The following is a 13,226-nucleotide window of genomic DNA, read 5'->3' on the forward strand; positions in this document are numbered from 1 at the left end:
CAGTATATTATTAGCGTAATGCTAGAACAAAGCAACACGTGATTCATGTTATTAGTAGTCAGCTGAGGAAGTGATATCCCCACCTTGGAGGCTGATGTGATGGGCTTTGAAGTCACGTGGTGATGCTGACAGCAAGCTCCAGGCATGAGCCTACAGGGCAGGAAAGAGAACAGGTTAGAAGAAAGGTTGTATCCCCAAGGTGATTTGCAACTGGCTAAGCAAGAGGATACACCAAGCCAGGAGGGATTATTAGCACTTTCGTTGGCTTGTTTGCTGCTGGGACACTCCTGGGGAGTGCAGTATTTCCCCAGCTACAGGAAAGGAGGTCTACAAAAGGGGTTAGTCTAAGTACAAGACAGGTACAAAGACCATCAGTGAGGTTTGACTAATGGCCTAAATGTTTTCAGTAGAATAAATAAATAGAAGAGGTATCTAAAATTCTCTCCATCTCCACCACACAAAACCCATCCTGGCAGCCAAGAAGTGTTTTCAGAAGTTCACAAAGGTCTAGGTTGAAGATCTTAGTCAAGTTCAAGCAGCCTTTTTCTGGGATAGAAATGCTGCTAGCTGAGAGTATACAAAGAGAAGCTTTCAAAAGGAAGGAGACAGTTTGTTGGTAGTTTATTCCACTGATGCTTCTGATGGTCCTATTAATTTTTTTTTTTTTTCCTTTTAGGTGAAGAGTGAAGGCCCCAAACTGGTGCCCTTCTTCAAAGCGACTTGTGTCTATTTTGTCCTCTGGCTGCCAACTTCCAGCCCCTCCTGGTTCAGTGCCCTAATCAAATGTCTGCCCATTTTCTGCCTGTGGGTTTTCCTTCTGGCTCATGGAATAAACTTCTTAGTGGCACACCGGAGTGCCAGCCGCATCCTAGCAGGACTGATATTCTCGGCAGTGGGAGATGCCTTTCTCATCTGGCAGGAGCAGGGCTACTTCATTCATGGTGAGTGCAGTGTGAGTCTTAAAGGGATGCCACAGTGCTTGGCTGTTACTCTCTTTATTTAGTAATGAGTTGCTGGCCATGTGTTTTGTTTATTCATGTACAGCTTAAGTGCCTGGTAGTGTGAGGCACTCATCCCTAGACTAAAATCCATTGCAGTTAGAGGAGTCAAATCATGGATGAGTCTCTCGAGCTTATCTGGAGGTGCCCTGGAGTCACAGATGTAATTGGTGCAGGTCTGATTCCTTGGCACGTGCTCATAGCGTCTCAGCTGGCGGGAGCTGGGAAAGTGGCATGAGCAGAATGTCCGGGGAAGAGTCAAAAACTTACGGCACTCAGCAGCTGCCATGAAACTACAGGAAGTATTTACCTGCTGTCCCTCTGCAGTGAGATCTGTCAGCCCTTCTCTATAAGGATGCAGAAATAAGATGCATAGTGCAAAGATCTTCAGCAGAGAACAGATAAAGATCCTTAAATTTTAAAAGACAAGCCTGTAGCTTGCTGGGGGTGTTTAAGTGAATATTAGGAACCAAAGCATCAGAAATCTTGTCCTACTTGCAGGTTCATCAGCATGAATCACGCACAGCCTGTTGTAAAAATATGGGAGCTGGTTTTGCAAGACATGTAAATGGTGGGGAATTGAGGGCAAAGCTTACCGCAATACCCTGTCATCTCTACAGAAAGATCCACATCTCTCAGAGCAAAACAGGCTTGTTTTATTTCACTTGTTTGCAGACTAGAACATAATGATTTAGATTAATGATTTAAAGCCACACTGAGCCTGCCTGCAGCAACACTCCCCGTGGCCTTGGACTGTCACAAGAAATCAGCAGCAGTTGAGTTCTTCACTTAACTGCACTGGTGGGGTTTGTGAAGTCAAGTTCACCAGCAGGGATCTTATTTAACATCCACCTGTGACTGTCCCATTGGAAAATGTGATGAGACGGGGCAAGTTTTCTGACTTCAGCTGACTTTCTGCTGTCAGCTCTGAAAGTCAAAGGCTTATTTTTTACCCCTTTTATGAGGTCAGTATTTAGTTTTATTCTGGGATTCCCACAAGCTTTGCTTTCTTTATGAGAGGAAAGTATGTGAAATGCCAGATATGAAATGCCAAAAGCTTTGAATCTGGTTTTAATCCTGCTTCCCAGGGGTTTATCCAGATCTCTTTAAAAGTTCATGTAAAAACTTTTACTGATTTTGTTGGACTGTAGATTAGGCCCTGAGGACTGGATCCATTTGGCTGAACTTTGGCCATGTTGCTGAGAAGCTCCATCCATTTCTCGGGGCACGGTCCCATCTGTGCTGAGGGTGTTGGCATTCCCACCGATGGACCTCCTCCTAACAGGGGTGCCTGGCTCAGCACAAGTCACCTTGGCCCAACTGCCCATGCTTCTGTTTTGCCTCCTGGAGTTGCTTCTTGAGCTGTGGCTTGGAAAACATTCAAGACCCAAATCTCACCATGTTTTTGTACAAAGGCTGTGCAGAGGTTCCCTGTTCCCATAGCTGGGATTTCTCTGAGTCCCCTCTCTGATTTAATGCTAGAGGAAGGTTGACTTGTCACAGCAATTCAGTGTCTAGTTAAAGTGTTTTAATCTGCAAATAAGCTGGATTTTTTACCCCAGTTTCACAACTTAGATGCATCACTTTGTGGGTTTTGATCCATTTTTGTTCTTGATTTAAGGAGAATGTTTGTTTAGCTCTCTTAGACCATTTAGAAAATTTCTGCCTTGATTCTAGCTGTCTCCTGTCTGCCTCTTCTGTCCTAATCTGAGCTACTGCCTTCTGTATTGAAGCGATAACATGTGTTTCAGCTGTCAGCAGATAAAGTGTACCACCCCACTTACTCTGTCACCTTTCCTGCAAAATGTATTTTCTCCGATTTAAAATACAGCAGGCTGCTGTTGTTGACAACTGACGACATTGAAACTTTTGACATTATCCTTTGTGGGAATTTCAAATTTCAGGGGAATAAGAGGAATTATTAGACAAAAATGTACTTCTATGGCTTTCAGGCAGAAAAAAGGGTTGGGAACTGGGCTGAGATGAATAGCTTTTGAGACAATGAGTTCATAAAAGGACATTTGTTCATTATTTTATAGGGAAGTGAGAGCCTGGGAACTTACTCCTGGCACACTTGACTTCTTTCATTTTTGCTGTTTCAATCCACTAATAACAAGCTATTTTCTGACTAGTGCCTTACTGGATTTAGAAGACAGTTTACAGCGTGAACATCCACATCCTTTAATAGCAGACGCTTAGAAACAATTTATGCATTTGATGAAGAAGACAGGGACCAACAGAAAGGACTCATTGCCAGTGTGAGGGGAACTCAAGAAGCAGTGAGGGGGAAGGAAACCTGGGCTCTCTGATTCCGTCTAGGTAGCCCAGAATAAAGCAGAGAGGAGAAGGAAGCAGACAGAGGGAAAAGGCAGATCTGTCTGGTGTGGTCAGAGGGCTGAGCCAAAGGCTGAGAAATGCAAGAGAAATGCGCCCCCCTCCCTGTACAGCTGACACAGGTTTCCCCAGTTCCTGACTTGATTTGTGGATGTCGAATGAGCAAACCTGAGAGCTGACTTGTTTGTGGCCAGCCTCACCATGTATCACAAAACCCCTCCTACCTTTCTGGGCTTCTGCTTGGCTGCTGCATCCTGTCTTCCTCTCCTCCCCCTCGCTGCCAGCTGCCTGCATGAAGGACAACACATTCTTCAGTTCCCATCCCAGCACTCTCCACATAATGCCATTGAAGGAAAAATCACTCCTCACTGCTAGGGCGAAGTAACCTTCCCGTCCTTACCACCCCCATGGCTCTAACCTTTCCTGCACTATAAACAGCTCGTCCTAAATCCCTCCTCGTTTTCTCTCAGTGCTATGCTCATGATGTGTAACAGCTCTGCAAAACATCACCTTCTCATTGCCCTTCTTTGCACTTCCTTCACACTGTCCGTGTTCTCACCTTGCAGACCAGACCCCACAACTAGCCCTCTCCCTCTGGTGGGTTCCCCTCTTGTTCCACTGTGGCTGAGCTTCCAGCAGACATCTATCTGGTCCTTCCTGAAGGCTGGGAGACACTTCCCCTTCAAGCTGCCTCAGCAAGCATTAGGATGAAGAGATGTCTGCCAGCGGCAGGTTTTAGCGGCTGCCCTTTATACCACAACATCATGCTTTAAACGTAAACAAGCATCCTGCTGGAGGACTCAGTTTCCCAGATCCTTTTCTCTGTTTCATGGTTTAGAGCTGCATGAAAACATCCAGCCACTCTAATAACCCTGCCCAGATGAAGTGGAACAGCTGTGCCACACATGGGCTTGGGAACCAGAGGAGCTGGACTCAGTTTGGGGCCTACTACATACAACTGGCAAGACAAGTAGTAGTCAGCAGCTGTACTGACACATGGTGACAGTTTTTGTTAAATGGATTAGTAGAGAGTGAATAACACATGAGCCGTACCTTCCAGTAACCACATCTGGGATTTCTCAGGGGTGCTACACTTCAAAGAGAAGCTGGCATTTTATATTCACTGATTGTTTCCAGCTAAGGTTCCTCTGAATCTTACAAATAGCCGTAACATTGTTGGCAGATCACATTGGTATAAGTCCCTGAAATATGTCAGCTGCTCCTTTCCAGCTTAGGTTTCTCCTAGCTATGGGCAGAGATGGAGTAAAAGCCAGATTTAGTCCCTGAGTGCCTTGCCTTTGGGTTTGTGACTAAATACGGTCAGATTTTGTGTCTGAATTCAGAGGGATCACTATCTTCTCACATTTTGTTCTGATACTGCTCTGATTCCAGCCTTCCTGTTTCATGCGTGACCTAGGAGTGAAATGCTTCAGATGACAGATGTTTAGAGGGGATGATCTTTGCTCTGCCTTGCTCCCACTCTTCCATCCAAAGCAGGGAGGAGGAACATGTGAAAAGCAAGCAGCTTTTTTTCTTCTGCAGCAGCTTGGTTCACCTGGCCTCTTGGCAAAAATGGCTTGCACCACAACAGTCATACTCAGCTGCAGCTATAGATACACTGGGGTATTTTCTTAGGGCAGAAGCCTGATACTAAAGCTGATCTCCTACATACAGATTTTTATATTAAAATGGTCCCAAGTGTTCAGTGGGGTTCCTGCTGAAATCAAATAAGGGTTGTAACACAGGAAGGACATTATGCCTGTAGTCGTTGCTGTATATTTCACATCCAATATAGCCACGTTTTCTTTTGCTACTGACTGCCAGTCACTGATGAAAGTCACTCTTGCTTTGTCAATGCCTCTTTCTAGGTCTGCTGATGTTCGCCATCACACACATCCTGTACTCCTCAGCCTTTGGCATGAAGCCTTTGGACCTGAAGGCCGGCTTCTTGATGGGCCTTGTTTGCAGTTCCTGTTATGCCTTCCTGTACTCCTACCTCTCTGGCCCATTCACCTACCTGGTAGCTGTCTACATCGCCTTGATTGGCTTCATGGGCTGGCGAGCGGTCGCCGGCATGCAGCTGTGCAACGACCTCTGGACATGGACCAAGCTCTCGGCCTGCATCGGCGCGATGCTTTTCATGGTGTCGGATCTGACCATTGCAGTTAACAAGTTCTGCTTTCCTGTGCCCTACTCGCGTGTCATCATCATGGCTACTTACTATGCAGCTCAAATGCTTATTGCACTGTCAGCTGTAGAGAGCAGAGATGAAGAGGACTTCAAAAAGAGGAGCTAGGTGGAGTGCCAACAGTCTGTGAACAATGTGGGTTATATCTCAGGTGCTGTAGCTGCATTCACCCCTGAGAGAGATCTCCATTTCTCTAGGCATATTGGTGATGTTGATTTTGCTTCTTTGAAGCATTACCTTTGGGGCTTTATTTTCAATGGCTTTCTCTGAATATAGCTTACTTCAGTGTGGAGTCCACATCAGAAAGCTTAGACTGTCCCTGCAGTAGCTACTCATCCAACTTTTCCTCCTTGGAAGTGCTATACTACTGCATTTTACTTGTTAGTCTTGAAACTGATGCTGAATGTCTGAGAATTAGGAGGGCTGACGGAAAGAAGCTTTGGCCACACACTGTGCTAGGAGACTTGCTTTCAATAGGAGGCAGACAGGCACAGGTCTCTGCTAAAGCCATAGGTAAAATCAATTTAACCAACATTTAAGTTAGTCTGTTTTTGTGCATTATGAACTCAGTACACAAACTGGAGCTATTTGAGCCTCTGCTGAAAGGAAGCCTGCAGCGAGAGTAAAACCAGCAATTTCAGATGAGGGCTGAGCTTTGGAGTGAACAGCAGCATGTGGGGCAGCCCTTAGCAGAACCAGAATGAAAGCAAAACACCAGGCAGAGAGCACAGAGCAGGAGATGCACTGAGATGAAGTGCTGTGTGCTTTGATTGTGGCTGATTGCCGCTCCAGAGCAGGTCTGCGGACACCAGTTGATATCAACACATATGGCAGAACTTAGAGTTTGGTGGGATTTCAGGGACGTCTAGGTAGCTAGGCCAGGGCATTCCGCCCCACCATACATGTGCAAATATGTGGTGTGAGCAGCCACCAGTGACAGCTGAGTTGTCATGGGCACATGAGGAATTTTGATTTTTACAGCAGGACTTGGAGGATGCATCCTATTTGTGTCTACTACAGCAGACAGGAATCTTAAATCTTTACATCTTCCTTTCCCAGTATTCTAACAGATAACATTCCATATACTCATTAAGCTTTATGATCCTGCTGCTTGCAGCATCTCTTCTGAATCTCTGTGTGAGCATTTCCCGTGTCTGAAATGGCTAGTCAGGACCCTGATTTTGTAGATTGTTGTTCTGTTTTGCCAGCTGGTGGTAGATGATTAGCTTTGCACCACTTGTTTTTGGAAAGCCCCTTTTCAGCAGAGCTTTGTGAAAAGCACAGTCCTGTGTGTTCAAAATGCCTGCCTCTTCCTTCTTAAACTCACACAGAGTAGTGACAATGTGAGAGCCATCAGGGCTGGGAAAGCCTGTTTCATTCTGACCCAAATTTCTTCACTTGGTTTGTCTGCCCATCTGCTGAAGCAAGATTACTTCTGTCTTTACTCTCTTAAAAAGATATAGAAAGAGTTTGCCCTATTTTTTTTTCTTTTAATACCAGATTGATTTGTGATTGTATGTGTATTTTTTCCTGCTATTTGGGATATCTGACAGCAAGCTGTGTTGCTGTTTGAAACTCTCTTAAATGTGGTCTTCCCTTCTGTCTGTTCCAGGGCTGTTCCTGTGGGCTGAGATGCTCCCCTAGTGGCTTGTTTTTAAGACACAGTGAATGCATCCAGGCAGGCTAAGGAGGTAGCGAAGGGTTCTAACACCTCTTCAAACCTGTGGCCAATCAGGGACAACCAAAACAGACTGCGCGTGACTCAAATCCACGCAGGTCCTAATAACCCCTTGCACAATCTGCCTTGTGGGCAGAGCAAACAGGATGGGCAGCCTTCCAGATTGTCCTCGTGGGATGAAAAGTACCATGGTTGCCATACCTTGCGTGCCCAGACCATTCCAGGCAAAAGCCTGGCACTAAGTCCCTGGCACAGGTGGCAGAGCAGGAATTCTTTGCAGGGAGGGCAGCGGGGTCAGGGGGCAGCTGAGGAAATGTTACTGACCCTGCTAGCTTTTCCGTTGGTGCTGAGAGGTGCTAAGTGGGTCTCCTGTTCCTCCCCGGCCTTGTCTGTTGGGACTGGGTGTGGAACAGGCATTGCCCGCCCCCACCCCCCCCCATGACTTCTGCATCAGTGCCAATGCAACCAGTATTACAAAAATCTAGGTTAACCATCCTGACCCCGTGGAATCATCTGCTGCTTCTCAAAGAGAGAGGTCAGCTGCATTGTTGAGAGGGAAAACATTGTAAATAGCACAGTCTGGTGTAATCTCTTCCCTTTAATGCTGTTGTGTAATACTGTCAGTATTCATTCACCGGTGTATCGGGGCCTGCCTGGAGTAAACAGCAAAGGAATTTAGAGCCATAAAACATCTTCATTCATCAGCATTGCTTATCTCCTGGCCGCAGCTTGAACCCTGCAGTGTAGCTCTTTGCGGATGTCACCCTCTGTTACTAAGCTTGACTGTTTGCAAATCTCTTCCTGCAACAGACTGACTGAGCTAAGAGGAAATCTAAGCATTTGAGGTGAACCCCACCATTCTCCCAGCATGTAAACAAAGAGCACATTTCAGTCTGGGTCAGTCCAGCACACTTGATCCAGCAGTTATTCAGAGAAGGTCCGTGCACCATGAGCTTCCCTGGTGACCTCCAGGGGTCACTTCCAACCTCAGCCATTCTGCGATTTAAAAGTTAGAATTTCAATCTGAGCCATTATCTCTTTCTTTCCCTCTAGAAATGAGCCATCTTCCCTTTCCTGAAGATAGCTGAGGTGCTTTTCTGCATGCTTTTTCATCTTGGCTTTCTTTGCTGTCCTGCTCCACTTCTAAGTTCTGTGGAAACTTGCAAAAAAAGGATCTTCTAAGTGTCATTAGGAGACCTGCTCTCTCTAACCCACTGGCTGTCAGAAGTGCAGTTTCTGGTTGCAGAGGTCTGCACGTGACACTAGTTAGGACAGCAGAAGCACGTGTAGCCCAAGTGGGCTGCTGCCCCCTCATCGTCCCCTCACCCAGCAGGGGCTGGCTGGGACATATCCTGGCCAGCCATGCTAGCTCCATCCCAGTGAAGCAACGGTGTCAGCTTGCCCAGGAACATGAGGCAGAGCCCTCAGCATACAAAGTCTGAGAGAGTCCTAGTTGGCTCAGAGGTTTGCCAGTGAAGGCGTTTAATCTTCAAAATCTCTCTCCTACCATGCATTCTCTGCTTTTAATCCATATTACTTGTGTGAGACCACTTTCCTGGAGGGTGTCTTTCCTGCTGGGAGGAGATGAGCTGATGCACTTACTTGACACAGTTCTGAGTTTCAGAAACCCTGAGAAACACTAAGCAGTTGCTCACAGACTGTTAAATGCCTTTTCACGGGGTTAAAACTCTTCCCTTAACCCCAGCAAGGGCAGTCTTCACTATGAAAGGGAGCAAACAAGAAGTGCGAAGGACATGACTGTCTATGGCACCACCAGTCAGTTGTAGACCTTCCTGCTATCTCTGCATTGTAAAACTGAAAGGTTTAAGCTGTTCTTCTCTTCTTTTGGGGGGTAAAGTCTCTGAGTAGCACCTGCTTTTTGGCCCAGGGACGTTACAGGGGGAATGAAGCACCCCAGTAATGTAGCGTTCCTGCCCCAGAAGTATCAGTTCTGGTGCTTGCAAAGCACAGAGGCGTTCTTTACAGGATGCTGTACTCAAAGGGTTGCTTTGCAATTCCCATCTATGGTCACTTGAGGCTAAACACATTGTGCAATTACTTTTGTTCTCTTCTATTACACTGTAGTTATCACCCACTCAAAGATCCTTTGGCTCTTTAATTGGAAATGCAGAGAATATATTTCAGCTGTACATCTCTCTCTGTAGGTACATCCTCCTTGTCTTTGCTCACACACAACTCCCAGTGAGTCCAAGAAGCAATGCTAATTGCAGCAGGTTTTTAAATGCTAGTAATGCTATTGGGCTGTGCCAGTTGCACTGATGTCAACAGGGTGAAGGTGGTTTAGAAATGGCAGGCTGAGTAGAACAAAGCCATAGGATATTAACGGCTTTACTCCTCCGCTGCCGAAAAAAAAAAAGTATTAGTGTTTAATACCTGGCTTCTTACTCCTCCATATTGAGGCACCTGTAAGGCTGATTGGTTTAAGAATTACTCTAACGTGGCTATTAAGTAGATTGCTGAAAATTTCATGTTGTAATCAATGGAAACAATAGATATATTTATACTTATGTATTTAAAATTCCCAGGACAAACTGCAGATTTTTTAGTGATTCTTTTAAGTTTTCTTGTGCCGTAGTTTGACACTGACACCTGTAAGTTTTCATCTTGCTGTCATGATAATTTGGGAGCTGTTTCAGAAGAAGCAGATCAAAGCACACAACAACTGCAAACCTCAGTGCCAGGTGCCTTGTTCTCTCTGCTTGGATTCTGGATACAGACAGGGGCTCTTTTAAGCAGAGGCAGCATAATCATGTTCCTCCCAGGTACTTCTCCTGCCTTTTATCCATGCTCGCTCCTTTTGTGGCCTTGGGTAAGTTACTTAAGTTTTTGGGGGCCAGGTCCTCATCTGGTGTAAATAGGCTGAGTGTATGGGAATCAGCACTCTCTGCCAGGTTACAACAGCAGGGGACCAAGACCCCTGTGTCTGTTCTCATCCCATTTCTAAAATGGGAATATTAGCACTTGCCTACCTCACAAGGATGCTGTAAGGATTAATGCTCATACAGCACTTTGAAGATGTAAAGTGCTATATGTCCCAAGTATTAATGTACTGTAGTGTTAAAAATGCTTCTAGGCCTCTGCAGGACTTCTCTTAAAGCATGGAATGTGTGACTGCCTTTTCAGTTTGCATCAGATGGAAAGCAAATGAAAAATATTTATTCATACTGCCTAACAGGATGGGCTCAGCTACACTTGAATTCTGAGGAGGGTTTAGCTTAGAAGTCTGAACTCTAATCTCAGTTTTGCAAACGGATTTTGGTTCTTCTAAAAGCCTCAACCAAATTCTTAGATGTGAACTGTGCATCCAAATTTTGCAGTCTAGTCTCATCCCTGACTGTTAGCTAGAATAAATCTAATCCAGTCAAAACACAGTGCTCTTATAGTCTGCGATGGCTGTTGGAAAGTCTGGAACAGAAAACAAAGTCATTCTGTTCAACCTTCATCCTGCAGAAGGTCAGCTCGGTTTCAAGGGACAACTTAAAAAGGGATGATTAATTTCTGTTATTGTAAGTTTACTGGCTTTAAAATCAGCAGAGAGGGAAGGCCTTGCTAGAATCAATAAGGTCGACACATCCTTCTTGAATTATTTCAATTTCCTTTTCACCTGAATCAAAGAAGTAGCAGGTTCTGCAGTGAAGGAAGTGCTTGTACCATCAGTCCGAGGGTTCAGAATAAAAGTAGATCTAGAAATACAGCTCTAAGCCATCACCATGTTCTCAATGACTATAAAAATGCCACAGTTCACTGATTTCAAATCTGGACCACAGCTACAAACTACTTGTTTCTGGTACCACTAGCTGCTGTACAAACACAAATGAAGGCAAGGAATTACTCACCAAGGAGTGTGAGCTGTGTACATGTGAAATGGACCATAATTTTGAAGCAGCTGCAGTTAAATCTTATCTTAATATGAACTCAGAAGCAAACACAATGCAAATTTTTATTGTTTCTTTAAAATGTATGATGGGTTCTAGTTTTCTTAGTTTGGAGGACATTTTCTTAATGTTATTTTATTTTTGCTCTTATTGTAAAGAATAAAAATACATGACTAGGTAGACCACAAATGAAAAAAGGTGGCCAGTTGGCAGGAATGCCAAAATTTCTATGGCTTGTATTGTTTTCGTGGTGACACTACGCTGCTGTAGGATGAGCTACTGGAGTGGTGGGAGAGCTCAACAGCAAGGCTGAAGCACAAGGCCAACTGCAGACCCTTGCAGCCAGTGTCATACCAGAGGGATGCAGGGGCCAAGCAGCCAAGATTGCAGCGGGAGCAACGCCTGGGCCTGTTTGGATCAGTTAAAAGACAGAGCAACAGGAAATAAAATAAATCTTTTCCTGACAGCTGAAAATCAAGAAACTAAATCCAGCCTGTTGGGTGAGAGTGCTGAATCAGTACAAACACATGGATCTAGACCTTCCTCTTGCAGGCTTCTGCTGGGCCAGACCTTGCTACTACTTTACCCTGGAAGCCTTGCTCCAGGCCTACAGTGTGGGCAGGGTCAGGCCAGTGGAAACCTTTTTAAAAGAATGAATTTGAAAACAATGGAACCAAACCAACAAACCAACCAAAAAAAAAAAAACAACCCACAATCAAACAAAAAACAATAACAACCAAGGAAAGAAAAAGCAAATGCCATTGGGTAAGCAGTAGTTCTGCCTGGCTGAGACCGCAGGACTCACTGGTCTGTCCTGAGCACTAAATCCATGTCTTGTACCCCTGCGAGCCTCTCACTCCGGCCCCTCTCCCACGCATTCCAGACAGAGTGCACTGAAAGATGTGACTGAAGCAGCTGCTCTCCCTGGGGGAGTCAGCTTTTTGCCACGTCTGAAAGTCTCCAGCACTTATTTCCTTTACCGTGATTGTAAAGGTCACCACATGCAGTACGGCCACTTGATCTGGGATCTTTTCTTAACACATTTTTGTGCTGATTTTACTATTTTAATTCTTTGTTTGGAATGTATTTTTTCCTCATTTCTTCTGTATGTAACAGCAATTAAAAATATTAATTTACTCGGTATGTTTACTGTGTAGATGCAGTGTCTTTTTGCACACTGGTTCTGTGACAGCAGCCTACCGAGCCTCTCTAGCCCTGAAGCTACCCAGTGCCCCACTGAAGCAGACAGGCGCTGTCATGGCCAGCTACAGCATTCCCATCTGGGGAACCCTGAAACACCACCACATGCACACTGACGAGCACATCCAACACAAACCAACCAGATACCACTACGCTGATGATGCCTGCCTGGTGTTACAACGCACCCCAAGCTCCCTGGGGTGCAGAGCCCTGGAGAACACTCGCCCTTGCTGCTCCAGCCAGTCCTGCTTACAATGGCCATTTGTCCACACTTCCAGGGAGAAGGCAGCTTGCTGCAAAGGATTGCTCTGGGAAGGCTGCTCACTGCCCAGAAATCCCAGACAAATGGCCAAGTCTTTTTTTTCCCTCCCTTCCTAAGCAAAATTTCCAGGGGAGAAAGTAGGGTAGCATGGACATTTTTCTCTGGTTGAGGATCTGATGCCAGTTTCCTCAGCTGTGTTTGATGCAGTGGCACAGATATTTGGTTTCATTAATCCTGAACCAGTCCATCTGTCACCAGTGGAACAGGTTTCAAGGATTTATAGCACAGAAGCACAGAGTAAGAGCTCCCAGTCCATTAAATGGATCTGCTCACAGGCTTAACAGCAATTCCTCCATACTCCCCATCTGAAGTGGAGCAGTTCCTGGCACAAGAATGAATCAGTAACAGGCAGAAACACTACCAAGTTCTTTTCAAAGCAGCCCAAGGGAGTAACTGCAGGGGAAAGCGGGTGCTTCTTTGACTTTTACAATTCCTTTCAAAAACTCAGAGGCCTGCTGGAAGGAGCATCTAGTTCCCACAGACCTCCTTCCTAGATCCAGGTGGAACAAAGGTGGCAAAATGTTCTTGGACTCCACATGTGTGTGTGGCTGGCCACTGTTGTACTTATATTCCACAAGAGGCTCTAGGAAGAATTCACTCTGAATTAAAA

General features: G+C 45.4%; 2 protein-coding genes across 2 annotated transcripts in view; one reads left to right on the plus strand and one right to left on the minus strand.

Moving 5' to 3' along the window:
* The window catches only part of TMEM86A (transmembrane protein 86A), a 28,655-nt gene extending 16,418 nt beyond the window's left edge, over positions 1–12,237 (plus strand). Inside the window, exons 2-3 of the mRNA XM_080595221.1 lie at positions 677–941; positions 5,201–12,237. Coding sequence (XP_080451347.1) covers positions 677–941; positions 5,201–5,628 — 693 coding nt within the window. The 3' untranslated portion in view covers positions 5,629–12,237. The remainder of the gene's footprint in view (positions 1–676; positions 942–5,200) is intronic.
* The window catches only part of IGSF22 (immunoglobulin superfamily member 22), an 85,661-nt gene that overhangs the window by 40,211 nt on the left and 32,224 nt on the right, over positions 1–13,226 (minus strand). The window contains 2 exon segments of the mRNA XM_080595724.1: positions 84–150; positions 3,557–3,620. The gene's annotated coding sequence lies outside the window, so the exon portion shown is untranslated.

Source organism: Anser brachyrhynchus (assembly GCF_964034855.1).
Source record: "Anser brachyrhynchus genome assembly, chromosome: 5".
NCBI classification, from domain to species: domain Eukaryota; kingdom Metazoa; phylum Chordata; class Aves; order Anseriformes; family Anatidae; genus Anser; species Anser brachyrhynchus.